Source organism: Chaetura pelagica, unplaced genomic scaffold (assembly GCF_000747805.2).
Source record: "Chaetura pelagica isolate M959 unplaced genomic scaffold, ChaPel_1.0 scaffold107, whole genome shotgun sequence".
NCBI classification, from domain to species: domain Eukaryota; kingdom Metazoa; phylum Chordata; class Aves; order Apodiformes; family Apodidae; genus Chaetura; species Chaetura pelagica.
The window spans coordinates 1287156-1304998 of record NW_009953979.1 but is presented as its reverse complement, the minus strand read 5'-3'; the positions used below and the strand labels follow the sequence as shown (position 1 = coordinate 1304998).

General features: G+C 49.3%; 1 protein-coding gene across 1 annotated transcript in view; it reads left to right on the top strand.

Annotated features, from left to right (window-relative positions):
* NCOA1 (nuclear receptor coactivator 1) overlaps window positions 1–17843 on the top strand; it is a 65738-nt gene that overhangs the window by 19389 nt on the left and 28506 nt on the right. The window contains exons 3-10 of the mRNA XM_010002180.1: window positions 784–795; window positions 7213–7298; window positions 11359–11536; window positions 12954–13133; window positions 13896–13991; window positions 14838–14978; window positions 16038–16185; window positions 17059–17837. Coding sequence (XP_010000482.1) covers window positions 784–795; window positions 7213–7298; window positions 11359–11536; window positions 12954–13133; window positions 13896–13991; window positions 14838–14978; window positions 16038–16185; window positions 17059–17837 — 1620 coding nt within the window. The remainder of the gene's footprint in view (window positions 1–783; window positions 796–7212; window positions 7299–11358; window positions 11537–12953; window positions 13134–13895; window positions 13992–14837; window positions 14979–16037; window positions 16186–17058; window positions 17838–17843) is intronic.

The following is a 17843-nucleotide window of genomic DNA, read 5'->3' as shown; positions in this document are numbered from 1 at the left end:
AGGCTGCCCAGGGAGGTGGTTGAGTCACCATCCCTGGGTGTGTTTAAGGGTCGTTTGGATGTGGTGTGGTGGATAGGGTTTAGGGGAGAACTTTGTAGAGTAGAGATGATGGTTGGACTCAGTGATCCCAAGGGTCTTTTCCAACCTGAATAGTTCTATGATTCTGTGTAGCCCTTTCTCATCTCTGCAGATGTAGCCATGCAGAGCTGACACTTTTTTTTTTTAACAGATTTAACTCTTTAGCTTTGTGATAAAAGTGTTTCATTTTATATATTTTTTTCTCTCCCTTTATTCCTTCCCCTAGCAAGATGGAGATGTTCTACCTGCTTGATCTCAGCGTCAAGTAGAAAAGTCTTGGCTCTTCATGCCTGTTCTCTCCTGTCAGCATTCAGCACTCATTAATTTTGCATTCACTCAGCACCGTATAATTTCTTCTGACATTGTTCAGACAAGCAGCCTTTTTTACTTAAGACATCTCAACACCATTAATGTTTAACTCTAAAAGGTGTGAAGACAGCAAGAAATACGCTTTTCCTTCTGTTTCCACTGCAGTGTGCTTTGCTCTGTCTTCCCCATGACACAAGGATTGTATCAGGAACAGTAACATGAAGTTTTCCTTGTAAACTCTGCCAAAGAAAGGAATGTTTGCTGGTCAGAGCAGGGAGCAGTGTCTTGGATCTTAATCTGTGCACTTGGTGCTGTCGTGTGCTGATGGTGTGTGATTCTCTTTGCCTTTGGATATGTACAGTTGTGGTCTTACTTGTCTGTCAGGTGTCCTTCAAGACAGAACCACCAGTTGATGACCCACCACAGTGTGTGAAAGCAGCATAATAAAATCATGGAATGGTTTGGGTGGGAATGACCTTTAAAGGCCATCTAGTTCAACCCTCTGTAGTGAGCATGGACATCTTCAACTAGATCAGGTTTCTCAGAGCCCCATCCTGCCTGACCTGGAATACTCCCAGGGATCACTGAATCATGGGCTGGTTTTGGCTGGAAGGGACCTTAAAGATTATCTAGTCCCAACCCTCTGCCATGGGCAGGGACACCTCCCACCAGACCAGGTTGCTCCAAGCCCCATCCGACCTGCCCTTCAACACTGCCAGGGATGGGGCAGCCACAGCTGCTCTGGGCAACCTGGGCCAGGGTCTCACCACCCTCACAGCAAAGAATTTCTGCCTAATGTCTCATCTCAGTCTCCCCTCTTGCACCTTGAGCCACAGCTGCTCTGGGCAACCTGGGCCAGGGTCTCACCACCCTCACAGCAAAGAATTTCTGCCTAATGTCTCATCTCAGTCTCCCCTCTTGCCCCTTGAAACTGTTCCCCCTCATCCCATCACTCCCTGCCCTTGTCAAAAGTCCCTCCCCAGCTTTCCTGTAGCCACTTCAGGTACTGAAGGTGCTTTAAAGTCTCCCTGGAGCCTTCTCTTCTCCAGGCTGACAACCCAAACTCTTCCAGAATGTCTGGTTAGGACAAGGTCAGCACTAGAAAATGTTCTTTGAAATGTATAGTAAAGTTTGAATAGGTTAAAACAAGACCATTGGTTTATTTGCACTGCACAGGAATTTGGTTGAGCCTATTGCTGAGTTTAAAAAAAAAAAATAAAAATTAAAAAGTTTTTTTTTAAATAAAAACCCAACAAAATTCCTGCCCTCAAAATTCTTATCCTCTACATGGGAAAAGAGGAGAAATACCAGCTGGAGGAGCAGCCAGTCCTGGGGAGCAGCCCATAGCCACATAGAAGGTTAATAATGTTGATTGAGCTTGGGATCTGCAGCCTGAAGATCTGGTACAGAGTTGGGTTAGTCCCATGAGAAGTGGCCCATTCCTGGGGTTGGTTGTAGATGTGCTGAAGGTGGCTGTTGCCCTCCTGCTGACAGGACCTGTCATCTGCTCTGGGGGGCAAATTGCACTGCAGCATCATGGGATGTTGTCCTGGCTTTGAAATATAAGTGTTGAAGGGGTTTTGGGCAGCTGGAAGGAGCAGTCAAGCTGCTGTGTTAATATCAACACCAGCCTGTTGTGTCTTTCGGTCATATGATTTAGATCACTAACCTCAACATAAATTCAGTGTCCCACCTGCAGATATCTGCTGGTGAATGAATAAGTACATAGTTTGGTCTTCTTAGGATTTGATGTTCTATACAGTGGCTGGAGGTGTGCTTCACTGCTGGGACTAACTCAGGTCAGACATGGAAGAGCAGCAGGACATCCTTGCTGCCCTGCTCTCCACTGATCTGTTTCCACTGTTGTCTCTCCTGGAGTGGCCACCAGTTTCAGTCTTCAATCCTCACTATCCATATGGGCTCCAGAGCCTCATTTAGACACCCCGAGCACTTCATATCCTGCCTTGGCTCCGTTGCTGGTGAGATGTGTCCTGTTCACATGTGCTTTTGCATTGGTGGAAGAATAAATGTTCATGGAAGAGCCACTTGGGTCTGTGTCAGTGAGGACATTCTCCAGGATGGCACAGAAATACTCAGGGCTGAGGCAAGCACTGCCTTGCTAGCTCTGGAGGTGCATGGAGTATTTTTTTCCATCACCTAACTCTGATATTGGAATTCGGGGATGAAGTCAGGAATTCAGTTCTCACCAAAAATAAGAGAGAGCAAATTGTGGTTGGCTGCTGGTTGTGGAGGAGTGCTAGAGGATAACAACACTCCAAGAAAACCCCAGGATAAGACTCTAAGACTCTATCTTAGAATAAGAGTTTAAAATGGATCAGGTAAATCTCTAAAAATGCCTTTTTCTCTGCTTTGGCTGCAAGGGGAGCATGAGGTGATGAGCTCAGGTGAAAACATCTCCGTTCTATGCTCCATGGGATGGATCTTACCCCAGTGCCCTGGCACTCCTGCCTGGCATTATAGCCCATGGTTGGGGACCACCCTGGGACTTGTCACTGACAGACCATCATGGCATGTGGTATAAAGCAGGCGAGCAGGGGGCTCTAAAGGAGCTGTGCCCATTTCTGAAAGCCAAGATCTGCTCTTCTGTTCCTTACACTGGTATTTTCAAGTTCTTAATCTCACAGCTTGTATTTTTCCACAGTTTCTAAAATTCATAGATCAGATAATTTCCTCCCTCCTACTAGAATAAAAAGTTACACAACAGTTGCTGATTTCCATACAGTGTTTCAGAGGAATCTGGTATTTGTGTAAGTGAAGAAGGGAGGACTCTGGGTTGGGTTTTCTGCATCTGCCTCTGTCTGCATATGCTGACATTATATAGGGGAGCTTTGGGCAAACCTGTGTCCACAGCTTGACTTTTGGTTTAGAGTACCTCCAAGACACCATCAGTGCTGTGGTCTGAGCATGTGTCCTGTAGACGATGTAGGACAATCTTCCTTGGAAGTTGGTTTCACCCTCCAGTTGAGGTTGGATCTTCCTCTACTCACTGGTCCCTAGGGACGAGGAGGAGAGAGCTTGGTCTTGCTGGGATTCCAGAGGAGAATAAAGGTGACCTGAGGACCTCAGGTGTCCCTCGATGGCTGGGCCACCACCACAAGCCTGTGATGCTTAAAGGTTTTCCTTTGACATGTCCCAAACCTGACAGATCTTTTGAATGATTCTGTGAGGTGTCCCCTAAGCCACTGACAGGTGGCAGGTGTCCCCTAAGCCCATCTTCCTGAGATCCTGCCATCACTCTGGTAGCACATGCTCACTTCTCAGCCCTTTGGAGTGCAGGTGCTATCCTGGCCGTGGGAGTTTCATACAATCATCAAATTCCAGACTGGTTTGGCTGGAAGGGACCTTAAAGCTCATCCAGTCCCAACCCCCTGCCATCAACAGGGACACCTCCCACGAGTCCTGGTTGCTCCAAGCCCCATCCAACCTGGCCTTCAATACTGCCAGGGATGGGGCAGCCACAGCTGCTCTGGGCAACCTAGGACAGTGTCTCACCACCCTCACAGCGAAGTATTTCTTCCTAATGTCTAACCTAAATCTACCGGCCTTGTGCCTTCCCATCACTTCTTCTAATCCTGCAAAGAACCAGCAGCTTCTCGCTAGGAGCCTTGTGTGGCTGTGAAATAGCAGGAGTGAGCTGGAAATGTCACCTGTCCCCATGCCAGGCTTTTCTGGGCATGGTTGGCACAGGACGAGATGGTGTTCAAAGCCACCATGTTGTTCCCTGGCCTCACAGGGGCATCAGATCCTGCACCCACTGCAGCTTCAACAGTGTTGGGTGACCTGGTTATAACACATTTAACTCATGGCTCAAGTTCACTGACCTGATATTTTTGGAATGCCAAGGACCCTGCAGCTACTATAGACTCTGGAAGCACCCAGACATCTCCCTGGATGTTACAAAACCAGAGCGCCATTTCAGGAATGCATTTAAAATAGTTCCTCTCTGTGCTGCAAGAAAAACAACAACAACAAACACACACACACACACAACACACAAGAAAACTGCTTTAATAATGTTTGCAGCAATTAGGTTCTGACTGGGGCTGTTGGAATGCCAGGATTTTACTGTGCCATGGGGATTTAGGATGCCTGAGGCTGCTGAAGCCCCCGCAGCTGGATCCCAAAAGCCTCAAGTGGCAGCAGCACCAGGAATCGTGTGCTCCTGTTGTTTTATTTTCCTGTGGAGCTGCTTTTCCATCTTTATAATGAGATTATGAGCTTGGGAAACCAGGAATTTGCTCCAAGTTTGGCTGTGATGAGCACAGGGGGTGCTCAGCCTGAGACCAATGCTCCCCAAGAGCAACAGCCTGTGGCCGGCATAGCAGAGCCACCACTGCAATTAATGCTGGGAGGAAATGAAAATGAAGATTAATGAGTTAAGGTCCAAACCAGTGGTTTGCTCGTAATACATTCCTCAGATGCTTGGGATGGAAGAGCTGAAGAGCTGCATTTAAGGACATTAACTGCAGTGCTTGTCCGGGATGCACTCATTCTTTGAAGGAGTTTTGCATTGCTGGGATGTGCAACTGCACAGAATCATGGAATCTCAGAATGGTTTGGGTTGGAAAGGATATTCAAGCTCCTCTAGTTCCAACCCCCCTACTGTAGGCAGGGACACCTCCCACTAGACCGGGTTGCTCCAAGTCCCATCCAGCCTGACCTTGGACACTGCCAGGGATGGGGAAGGTGAGCAGGAGCTTAAAGGGATCTGTCTGCTCCCAGATCCTGGTGCCGCAAAGGTGGGAAGGAGAACGAAACAGTGATGGTGCATCATTCTGCTGATTAATCCTCCTGAATAACAGGCTTGGAGCAGGCAAATGAAACTATTTCACTAAAGCAGGAGGAGGATCCTGCAGCCCAATCACAGGATTAGAGCTCAAAGCCAGAGCATTGCCTCAAAGTGCACCAATATCTTACAAGTAGGGGCAAAAAAAAGCCATTCCTTGTGCAGTGGTACCCACCAGCTCCTGTGGGTTTGGGTGCCGGGGAAGCTTATGAATCCTTGGAAGGGATTTGGGTGTCTTCCTTGGAAGAATGCTGCTCCTTCCTGATTTAACTATGAACTCCAGTTTCTGTGTGAAACAGAGGAAAGTGAGGCCCATAGGGATGAGGTGAGCAGCCCAAGGGGGTTTGTAGCAGGATGCAGGAGTCAGGTATGACTCCCAGAGCAGCTGTGGCTGCCCCATCCCTGGAAGTGTTCAAGGCCAGGTTGGATGGGGTTTGGAGCAACCTGGGGTAGTGGGAGGTGTCCATGCCCAGGTCAGGGATTGGGACTAGATGATCTTTAATGTCCCTTCCAACCCAAACCAGTCTGAGATTCTATGATTCTGATTTTCAGCTACAAGGCTGAATTTGTGGTTCTGGTACCTGGGAAAACCTTGTAAATAGTGTAAAATTAACAGACAACCACATTTCAAGCCACTTTTCAGCTAGACACAAGAGTCTTTTTCATTTTACATCAAAACCCGCATCAAAGCTACCCATGTATGCCTGGGCCCAGGATGCTTCAGGACTTCTGTGCTGTTGGGCATCCTGCATGGCTGGTCATTCCCTCTGGCAGTGCAAGGAGCACCGAGGTGCAGTGGGTCACATCCTGCCCCTCCAGCCCTCCCTAGGAACTTGCCTTTTTGCATTTCAGAGCAAAAAGCACCTGCAATAGGAGATGTCCCTGATTTCCTCTTGCAAAATGATGTCAGTGGAGCACGTATCCTCTCTGGAAAGGTTTAGCCCCCACTTGCCTCTTTCTGTCCTTATTTCACACAAACTTTGTGATTAAACAGTAATTAATCTCCCTTTTTCTAATCCATCCATAGCCCCAGATGTGCCCGGCCAGGGCTTGCACTGCTGCCTCCCATGTCATTCCCAGCCATCAGGGTTTATTCTCAACTGCATCCTCCAGAGACAGAGATGCTGCTCCCCTCATCCTTCCCAGATCACGTCTGGGGAGGCTGAGTAACATTCCCAGCTTCCCAAGGGGAAAACAGTCATAGATGTGGAGCAGCAAAACGAAACAGCCTTGAAACGCCAGCGGCATCACGGCTCACTTGCCCGCTGGCTTCATCACATCCCACTTCCCACCCGCCTTTTGCTGCTGGATTGTTCCTGAATTCTTCAGAGTAGCTGTGCGACGTGGCTAGCACCTTTGGGGGAGTGTGAGATAAATAACAGGGCCTTCTCTCTGGCTTTTTGGGTTGTTATTTTTCCCAAAGGGATTATTCAGCACTACAGCATGAGGGTTTCTCGTTGGGCTCCTCCAGCAGCAGCATCCGCTGTGTGTTGGGTGCTCTCCTCCCATCTCTATCCCCACTGGCTCCTGCCTGACCATCATCCCAGGACATCAGTGGTCAGAGCTGCCGGGTTTTTTTTTTGTTTTTTCCTCCAGCAGATTTCCTTTGGCACAGCCCATTCTCCATAAATTCCTCCCAGCAGTTACTTCTTAAAGCATTGTCCAAGAAGTTCCAGATCAAATATTGTAGTTTGCACTAAACTGGATATGGCGTTTCCTTTTCAAAATGTTGAGTTTGGATGCCTCTTTCTGCTTAACATGGATTTTTCCTTCCTACTAGCAGTAAGATATGATCTATTTAATGTCTTTATTTTAAAATAATTGATAAATAATCAGAAATTACATTATATCTTCACTGGACTGAGGGATGAAATTAAAATGTTGGAAAATTTTTTGTGCACATCCTGCATTGCCTGTATGACAAGGGGTCAATATTTTGTTTATTATTGATAATAATTCAGTAAAATGATGGTTCTTCTAGCTAACATATCCCTTTTCCTTTGCTACAGAGAAAGCAGCTGATGATGAAGTCCAGAAGTCTGACATCTCATCCAGCAGCCAAGGAGTGATTGAGAAGGAATCTCTGGGACCTCTTTTGCTTGAGGTAGGTGCTCAAATGTTGCTGCTGATGCAGCCAAGCTCCAGCTACTGCCCAAAGCAAAGTAGGGCACAAAAAAGTGAAACTCAGACGAGGAAGGCAAGGAGGATGTAGTTGGGGTGCTCTAAGCCCAACCACATCCCTGGCCTACGTTGAGGGAAAACTGATTTTAGTCCTTCACTTCACAAAATGGTTTGGAAAGTGACTCTTAACCACTCTTGATGAAGCTTGGACTTGGTTAAGTCAAAGCTGTCCTGGATAGCATCTGCATATCAGCATTAAAATATTGACTTGCTCCTAAGTGGAGATTACACTGAGTCCCAGGGCTCATTTGGAGTTGAGTTAGAAATGTGCTAGATGGATTTCAACAGATTTGAATCCTTCTGGAAAATGAGGAGGATGAAGAGGGTGCTCTACATTTCACTTGGTGTCAGTGAATCAGATATAACTGTATCTCAGGAGGAGGGTCTGAGTTGGACCTGATGGGACCATCTTGTGTGGAGAAGGTTATTATATGAGGGTTATTATATTGTATCATGAGTCCCAAGAGATAAGGTTAAAATCCTAAACTGTTCAGCTGGTAATTTCACAGGAAGGGTTGGGTTTGATGCTGGGGGGTTCCTCCCTGACCATCACCTTCTTGCATTGAAACCATCTGATAAAATTACACATTCCAAGACCAAAAGGAAGCAACATCCTCATCTGATTAATTTCATTAATTGTAAGACCATAATTGCTGACAGGACGCAATCTGACCATTTACTTTGTGGTTTCTCATGGGAGCCCAATAGCTGGGAGGTGGAATGTGGCACCAGTTTTGAAGACTTCATAGCCAGCCTGGGTTTTAGGATTCATGAGAAGAGAGAGACTCTCCCTGGCCATATTTTTGGCCTCTTCTGTATCACTAAAAGATGCTCAGAGGCTGTGAGGAGCTTCCTATGTTGCCCTGTGAGATTTTCCAGACCTGCTTGATCCCTCCTTGTGCCACCCGGGTCTCCTCTGAGCCCTGGACTGAAATTGTCCAAATTTATTAAAGTCTGCAAGAAGTGACTCAGCAGATGGAGGAGTTAATGCAGAAGGGCTGGGAAGGGGGTCAGCATTGAAGGAAGGGTCTGACTTGTGGAAAGGATGGAAAATGGGTGCTGGAGGCACATAAATGGAGTTAATGGGCAGTTGGCAACTTGGCTACAGAGGTGCTTGCTCTTATGAAGGCAAAAATGCAAAAGGGGCTTAGAAATTCAGCTGGGAGCTACACGTGGGTCGTGAGGGGTGCGTTTGGTGCTGGAAACAGGCATGGGGATATAAAGGATGCAGGAGAAGGCAGATTCTGAACAAACCCCAGTATCTGAGTGATAATGGGAGAAGGAATTGTATGGGAGCAGTGGCAAGAGCAAAAAAACCTGTCAGTTAGTAAGCAGTGTCCATTCATCTTCAGTAAATCCACATATTTCACAGTGCAGTCTTGGGAATGTGTCCTAAATGATGAGAGTGAGGCCAGGTGGTTCACCAGGGCATCGCTCAGCCGGAGTCCGTCCCCTTGTGTCCGTGTCTGCACATGGGAATAGGTGTGGTCAAGAGCCTTGGAGGCAGTTGGCCCCTTGGGTGATGAGGAGCAGAGAGCCTTGGGTGGAAGCAGGGACAGCAGCACATCAGTAATGGAAATAGCCCTGGAAAACCTGAGATCATAATTAAAAAAAAAAGAGGGGGGGAGGGGGGAAATTAATGAAATCATCCAGCTTGCTTGGGTCAGGTACCAAGGCACCCTTTCTGTGGGATGGAACCCAGAGGTGAGTTACTGCTCAGTCGATGCTGCTTTGGAAGCAACCTACCCTGGGTTATTTGATTTAAAATCCATGTTTAGATGAGGAATCATTTCCTTATTGGTCTCCTCATACGCAAAGCCAAAGCGCTCGAGGTGCCGACTCTGACCTCGTCCTCCATGAGGATACCAAGCCCTTACCAAGATGAATTTCTTTTCCATACAGATTGACCTTGAGAAGCCATTAGTAGTTTCACTAGTCCCCAGAGCATCCCATGCCTAAAAACATTCCCTAAATTACTTCCAGCTTCTTTTGGGTGCTCTGGGCTCAGGCAGGGTTTTTAAATCAGGAAGGATGGAGGTAAAAAGGGCTATTAAAAAGCATCTTGGCCATTTTTAGGTAAATTTTTTGCCTCTTGACCCCTGAAGCCAGTATCACCTGGGAAGAAGGGGCTGGGTGGGTTTATCACCCAGCCTGAGTCTTTGGGTTTTTTTGGGTGCCCGAAGTGCAAAGGCTGGTTGCCTTGACAACAGCTGGGAATAAGGAAAATTGCCACCAATCTGCCAGAACCATTTTGACAAAAGATTTCTTTCTTCTTCTTCTTTTTTCCCCTTTCTTAAATGCTTCCCATTTCTTTCACTGAATGTTGCTCCAGAGCAAAAACTGATTTTTAATAAGAGCATTAAATAAAGCCTGGATGCTCTCTGTTGGAGGAACTCTGCTGGCACAGGGAAGTGGGAGGACAAGGAAGAGAGGACGATGCCATGGGTACCAATTTTTGGGCATCACAAGTTTCTCCTGTCCCTGCACCATCTCCCAGTCTGGGATCAAGTTGCAGTCCACCAGAGCTAGGTTGATGAGCAGAATAAGTAGGAATTAGAGTCCAGGAAATCCAAATCCAGCCTGAATGACACATTTTAGGTAATGCGAGCTTGGAAGAATGTAAATCAGCAATCTCAAGGGCTCCTCACAAAAGCACTGGCTCTGCAGCACTGAGCTTACTTCATAGCATCAGCAAGTTTTGCCCCCCTATACCATAGCAAGGAATTAAGAACCTTGATGATCTCCTTGTTACAATAAGCAGAAGATCATCCTGGGTTGTAAGATTTGGTCTGGGTCATGCTTGACCTCCTCCATTGGATTGCAGGCTGGGTTAGCCACTTGCATCCTAAATGCATGTCCCTCAGGGGTTTCTACTGGGACCATCACTGTTTAATATCTTCATCAGTGAAACAGTGGGATTGAGTGCAACACCAGCAGATTTGCAGATGACACCAAGGTGAGTAGTGCAGGTGACACGCCTGAGGGATAGGATGTCATCCAGAGAGACCTGAACAAGCTCAAGCAGTGGGCCTGTGAGAACCTTCTGAGGTTGCACAAGGCCAAGTGCAAGGTCCTGCACATGGGCCAGGGCAATCCCAAGCACAAATTCAGGCTGGGCAGAGAATGGATGGAGAGCAGCCCTGAGGAGAAGGACTTGGGGGTGCTGGGTGATGAGAAGCTCACCATGAGCTGGCACCCTGTGCTGGCAGCTCAGAAACCAACTGTGTCCCGGGCTGCATCCCCAGCAGTGGGACCAGCAGGGCCAGGGAGGGGATTGTTCCCCTCTGCTCTGCTCTGGTGAGACTGCCCTGTAGTGCTGGGTCCAGTGCTGGGGTCCCCAGCACAAGAAGGACATGGAGTTGTTGGAGCGAGTCCAGAGGAGGCCACAGAGATGATGTGAGGGCTGGAGCAGCTCTGCTCTGGAAACAGGCTGAGAGAGTTGGGGTTGTTCAGTCTGGAGAAGAGAAGGCTCCTGGGAGACTTTATTGCACCTTTCAGTTCTTAAAGGGGCCTGTAAGAAAGATGAGGACAGACGTTTGAGCAGGACCTATAGTGATGGGACACGGGGAGATGGTTTTAACCCAAAAGAGGGGAGATTTGGGGTAGAGAGAAAGAAGAAATTGTTTACACTGATGGTGGTGAGACAGTAGCCCAGGTTTCCCAGAAGAGTGGGAGACGCCCCATCCCTAGAAGCATTCCAGGCCAGGTTCAACGGGGATGTGAGCAGCCTGATCTCATGGAAGATATCCCTGGTCACTGCAGGGGGTTGGACTAGATGGCCTTAAAAGGTCTTTTCCAACCCAGACCAGTCTGTGACTTCATGTATTTAAGCAAAAGTGCTGTCATTTGATCACTGCTATAATCTAGAATGGGGATGAAACCAATGTACAAGAGGCAGAAGAAGGTTGCCCATGGCTGTGGAGCATCCTGACCTTCTCCAGGACCCATTGCCCACACACTGCCTGGGTTTATTCCCCTTACAGGCATTGGACGGCTTCTTCTTCGTTGTGAACCGTGAAGGGAGGATTGTCTTTGTCTCCGAGAATGTGACCAGCTACCTGGGTTATAACCAGGAGGAGCTCATGAACACCAGTGTCTACAGCATCCTGCATGTGGGGGATCATGCTGAGTTCGTCAAGAACTTGTTGCCAAAGTCTCTAGGTAAGAAGACTCTCGAAGTGGGTTTTATTTTACCAGCTGGTGCTTGGAGAGTTAATTCAGGATGTCCTCCCAGCTGGAGGAGGGTTGTCCTCAGCTGGTTTTGGAGCCCATCAGTATTTTTCAAGTATCTAGCATGGGGATGTTCTGCACCTTGGAGTGGAAAAAGAGGTGCTGGTGTGAGCAGTGAGCTTGTGGTGGTCCCTTACACCAGGGGAAAAAGAAAAAAAGACTTGTGAGAGTGAGAGGAAGCATCGTGGGGTAAAGACACTCCCAGGGTGTTGGAAGGAGAAGGTTTTATTTCTTGATTGCAGGGGAGCATTGTCCAGCTGTCTAATGTGGATGAGACATCACTGATCCCTCATCCACTCACACCTTTGAAGAAACACAAGAAAAGATGAGCCTCTTCCAAGTAGTTTGACCGGGGGGGTTCAGGTGGGAAAGTTGTGGGTTTTTTTCCAAATTCACACTTGTCTTTCTTCTGGGTAAATACAATGATGTCTTCAACCCTTCAACCACCTAAATCTATGGGCACACATTGGACTGAGCCCACAGAGCTTCAGGCATCATATTTTCCCTGTGCTTTCCCAGTTTAAGACTGTGTATTTTGTCTTTCCTTGGATGTCACACATCCCTCAGCTCTTCTCGTTGATCAGTTTGCAAGAAAACTTGGTAAGCTGCTGGTGGCAAAATCACTTGGGTTGAATATGGATATCCTGAAGAGGTTGCAGCCAACTGGTTCCTGGAGAATTTTGGGAAAAGCCAAGTTAGAAAAAAATCAAAGGGGAAGGTTTTTGCTGCTTCAGTTCTAGGAGATCTTGCTGCTTTACTTAGCCCAGAAATGAGGAGGAAGCAAATTGGGGTTGGACTAGATGATCTTTCAAGGTCCCTTCCAATCCCTAAGATTCTGTGATTCTGTGAAATTAAAAATTCATTTCTATGGAGGTGTTCAGCTGGACTTGTGGAGAAGTATGTGGAGGGGAATTGCAAATACAAGAGCAAGAGGCAAGGAGTCTTCCCAAGCTCTGGAAGTGACTCAGAGATCCTGTGCCTTAGTTTCCCTCAGTAACATGGAGGTGATAGGACCTACTGATGATGTAAGAAGCAATTAATTAACACCAGCAGAGTGGCTCTCATGACAACGTGCTGACATCAGCTGGCATTGTAGGTGCTTTTTAGGCTTGGCTGGTGTCTTGGGTCTGTGCACAGGGTCTTCAGCAGGTCCAAAAGATCCCCAGAGGCTGGTGGGGAGGGCTCTGCCACCTCCTCTGCTCTCACCCTCCCCCCGCCCTGGGCCATGAGCTGCTTTCTTCCCCCACACTGGCGCTTTTCCTTCTGTCCCCTTCTCTGAAGAGCCCTTGGGGAGAGGGTGTGTACACGGTGCAGCTCCTAACAACCCCTCTTTTTTCTCTCACCCCAGTCAATGGAGTTCCTTGGCCTCAGGAAGCCACCAGGCGCAACAGCCATACCTTCAGCTGCAGGATGCTGATCCGGCCTCCCGACGAGCCGGGCACTGAGAACCAGGAGGCTCGGCAGCGCTACGAGGTGATGCAGTGCTTCACCGTGTCCCAGCCCAAGTCCTTCAAGGAGGAAGGAGAAGGTAGGACAGAGCATCCTCTGCTTCCCACCCTGCATTTGGGCAGGGCAGGCAGGAGGAAGAGTGGGGTGGGGATGGCTGTGCAGGCAGGAGGAGAACTGGGATGGGGATAGCAGTGCAGGCAGGAGGAGTGGGATGGAGATGGCGGTGCAGGCAGGACGAGGAGCAAGTGACATGCATGCCCAACAAACCCACCTTGTACCTTCACCACTGTAGTCCCCAGTGCTGCCTGCAGGTTTTTGGGCTGCACCAGCTGCCCGCAGGCAGGGGTCTGCGGGGAACTCAGGACAAGCAGTGTTCCCTTGGCATCATGGGAGCCCTTGCTTTCCTGCAAGTGCCCTAACTCTCCTTTTGGTGTCCCAGCTATTATTTTCTAGCACATTAGCTGGATTAATCCACTGCGGTTTACACAGGAGATCACGACTGGAAGGAATAAATTATGGTATTTTATGACCAAATGCTTTGCCTGAAGCCGACAGTTGCTGGCTTTTAGTGCTGACTTTTATTGTACAGCACTGCCAGATCCAAAAAGCCTTTACAATTAATTTCACCAAGCACTGGAAACCACTTTTCCAGCAAATTTTATTGAGTTTAGACAGAGCCCATTTGCTTTGAAAGGCCAGAGGATTGCTCGGCATAAACACTTCCAGGGCAGGACGTGGCAGTGAAGCCAAAGAAGGGTATTTTAATTAAAATGTTGATTTGCAAGCAGTGGTTGTAACGGCTGGTTTTCATGTCGCTGGTCCCTTCTCCTGCTTTGGCAAGATTTCCAGTCGTGTCTGATCTGCATCGCGAGACGATTACCTCGGCCCGCGGCCGTTGCCCCTTCCGAGTCCTTCGTGACCAAGCAAGACACCACAGGTAACATCCCAGCAGCACCGGGGAGTCCTGGCTCGGGGGGGCTTGTTGCCCCCGGGGTCAGAGGCCAGCAGTGCAGTGCAGGACCCTGTAGCGTGAGCATGGTCTGGTCCTCAGCGAATGGCAGCGCTGGCTGGTAGGAACCATGTGGTTGACACTTCAGCTGGAGGCACTTCCACTGAGTTGCCACCTCAGCTGGTACAACACACGAGCCCCTCCCTGCTCCGTGGGATTTCAGGGGCTTTTGAGGTTGCTGATTGATGGGAATGAAACAGTTGTCACCTTTCAAATTTGGGTTTGCTCTCTGAGAAATATTGCTTTCTGGGCATTCTGGTCACCTTCTTTCTGGTGGTTAATCATCATCCTGGACTTCCCTAACGCCTGAAAATCCTTAATGAAGATTTTTTTTCTGACTCGCTACTCTTGCTCATGTGTAAAACAGCCAGGAATGCTGCCTGGTGTTTCACGTCCAGGGAGAAAGCAGGCAACAGATCCTGCCTGGAGGACCCTTGGATGTTGGCAAGGTGGCTAGCAGGTTGTCCACCAGATGAGGGTGTGGATCTGGGGATCTCAACCCTGGAACCATGATCATCCCTTCACACCAAAGTGCGTCTTGTTGGGTTTTGTGTCCACTTCAGCTGGCCAAGGTGTGCACTGAGGTCAGTGCATGCTCCAGAGCAAGCTCCTTGAACCTCCACCTCCTTCTGGAGGACATCCTCATGTGCTCCCACCACTGCTGCCTGACGCCAAATAGGATGTGGCTTCATTTTTCCACACTTATGGACCTATTTGTCCTGAGGGGCTTCTTATGCTGTGCTTGAGTAATGTGGCTTCTCTCTTTCCATCCAGGTAAAATCATCTCCATTGACACCAGTTCCCTGAGAGCCGCTGGCAGGACAGGCTGGGAGGATTTGGTGCGGAAATGCATCTACGCCTTCTTCCAGCCTCAGGGCAGAGAGCCCTCCTATGCCAAACAGCTCTTTCAAGAAGGTAACTGGCTCCTCTTCCTTACTACTCTGCTCTCCTACTGAGTGGCAGGAGCTGTGAGGAGAAGCTGGAGCATGGTTCTCCTTGCTGGATAAGGGCTTTCTGGAAAAACAAATGCTTTAATGATCACAAAGTGCCAGAGGGAAAGGGGAACGGTCTGAGTAACACTGGAGGAGCTCCTCCAGCCAGGAGGTTCCCTCTCACCTTTCAGGAAATACAAAATTAAGACAAATAGGAGCCAAGTATGATTATTTTTCTTCCCTGTGCTACCCACAAGTGCCATCCCCAGTGTCTCAGCAGAAGAAGCAGGAGCTCTTTCGTTGACATCTTTGCTCTGTTTGCTTGTTCGTGAGCATTTTTGCTGTGTCAATGAGAATGTTCACAACAGGGACGTGGGGAGGGTAGGAACATAGGAGCAGGAGGTCACTCAGCTTCTGGAGACCTCTGCCAGGGTGACAGCTGCAGCATCCTGTTGGCTGGGCTTCGTCAGTGCCTTGTGTACTGGGGACTGAATGATGGTCCCTTCGGAAGCTCTGAACACTCAAGGATGGCTCTGGATGGAATTAGATCTACTTGCTGCAGGAAATGGTTTTGGAGCTGGAGAAGCAACTGGGAGGATTTCTATGTCACCGTGATTATTCACAACCCTCTTATTCTCTGGGTCTGTGGGATTGGCCAAGGTAGAATCATAGGTTTTGGTTGGAAAAGGCCTTTAAGATCGTCAAGTCCAACTGTTAACCCAGCACTGCCAAGGCCACCACAAAACCATGTCCTTCAGCACCACATCTACACGGCTTTGAAATCCCTCCAGAGATGGGGACTCCACCACTGCCCTGGGCAGCCTGGGCCAGGGCCTGACAACCCTTCTGGGGAAGAAATTGTTCCTAATGTCCAATCTAAACCTCCCCAGCAGCATATGGTTTTGTTTCCTGGGAAGATGGTTGTCCCACGCAGGTTTTCCCTCTCCTTTGCTCCTTCTATCCTTCTTGTGCTTGTAGGGTGTTGAGGGTTCTGACTTGAGTTTCTAAGGGGGTTTCTTGTGTTTCTGATTGTCTCCCTCAGTGATGACACGTGGCACGGCCTTCAGCCCCTCGTACCGATTCACGCTGAGCGATGGGACAGTGCTCAGTGCCCACACCAAGTGTAAGCTCTGCTACCCCTCCAGCCCAGAGATGCAGCCTTTCATCATGGGCATCCACGTCATCGACAGGTACATCCCCACCACCCACCACTAAGCCCTGCCACCACCTGGCTGGGCAATCAGAGGAATCAAAGTGCTCTGTTTCCTACAGTGGAAGGAGGATCCACTGGTGGTCTGTGATGCTGGTTTAGAGGTGTGATCCCCAGGAGGAATCTGGGGCTGAAAACCAGCTTGACAACAGAGTGGTTGCCCTTAATTATTCTTATTTTGCAAAGAGGTGGCCCCAGGAGTTCAGGTGGAGGTTTATAGAGATGCTTCATATTTCTGCCTTGCCCTGGAGAACTTAAAATATTTGGGGAGGGAGAGGCTCTATCAAACTGGCAGGACAGGGAGAGGTGATGCTGTGGACTTCCAAGAAATCAAGAAATCCAAGGGGGCTGGGATGGAGGGGAATGCTGTTGGAGCATAGTTCTCCTCCAGCCACATGGAAGCACCAGACCCAAAGAATTATAGAATCACAGAATGGTTTGGGTTGTAAGGGACATCAAAGCTCCTCTAGTTCCAACCCTCCTACCATAGGCAAGGGCACCTCCCACTAGACCAGGTTGCTCCAATTTCCTCCAACCTGGCCTTGAACACTTCCAGGGAGGCAGCATCCACAGCTCCTCCTGCCCTTGGGGTTTAGCTGGTGAGCAGCCAAGATCCTGAGCAGAGTCACATTTCTGGGGAGTTGGTAAAGCTGTTGCACTCCATCGATGTGGCAGAAATGGATCCAGAAGCTCTGGTGGAGATGGAAAGTCCGGGACTACCAGAGCTTGTGAGATGCTGCTCTCCAGACTTCAGAGCTCTGCAGCAGGGACAGGGAGCAGGAGCTGCCTGAGCAACAATACAGGCTTGGATAAAACTTCTTGTGACTTCTCCTCTCTTTTTCTTCTTCCACAGGGATCACGGCATGCTCTCGCCCCAGGAGAACACTAACTCTGCAATGCCCCTTCCCCGTGTCAGCCCCTCACTGAACCCCAGCATCTCCCCAGGGCAAGGCATGGCCCTGCCACCCTCCATCCCTCCCTCCAATGGCAGCATGTTGGCCACCAATGTCAACCAGCAGCCCAGCGCCGGCCTCCACAACAGCAACTCCAACACCAGCCAAACCAGCTTTGGATGTTCACCTGGGAACCAGATAGGAGCCAACGTTGCCTTAAGCCAGGGACAAGCCGGTCCCCAGAACAGTAACCACACTTTGAACCTCAATAGCTCTCCCATGAATAGTCCAGGGATTACCCCACCACAGTTCATGTCTCCAAGGCATCGGGTCAGTCCAGGGCTGGTGCCCAGACCCAGAGTGCCTGGCAACCCCTTCTCACCCACCATGCCCACCATGCACTCCCCCGTAGGCATGGCCAACAGCGGCAGTGGCGGTAGCACTGGTGGCACCAGACCCTTTCCCAGCACCTCCATGAACTCCATGCAGGGGCTGAGCGAAGGTCCCAGCACTCCGGTGGGTTACTCCACCCCGCCCCCGGTGCTGAGGCAGCTCAGCTCCCAGAGTTCACCCGGCCGCCTCGCCATGCAGCCCATGAAAGCAGAGTCCAAGGACAGCAAGGAGATCGCCTCCATCCTGAGCGAGATGATCCAGTCGGATGGCGGGTCGGGGGACAGCAAACCTCTGGACCCGGGCGTGCTGCACGCCGGCGACAGGCTCGCGGAGGGGGACAACAAGTGCTCCC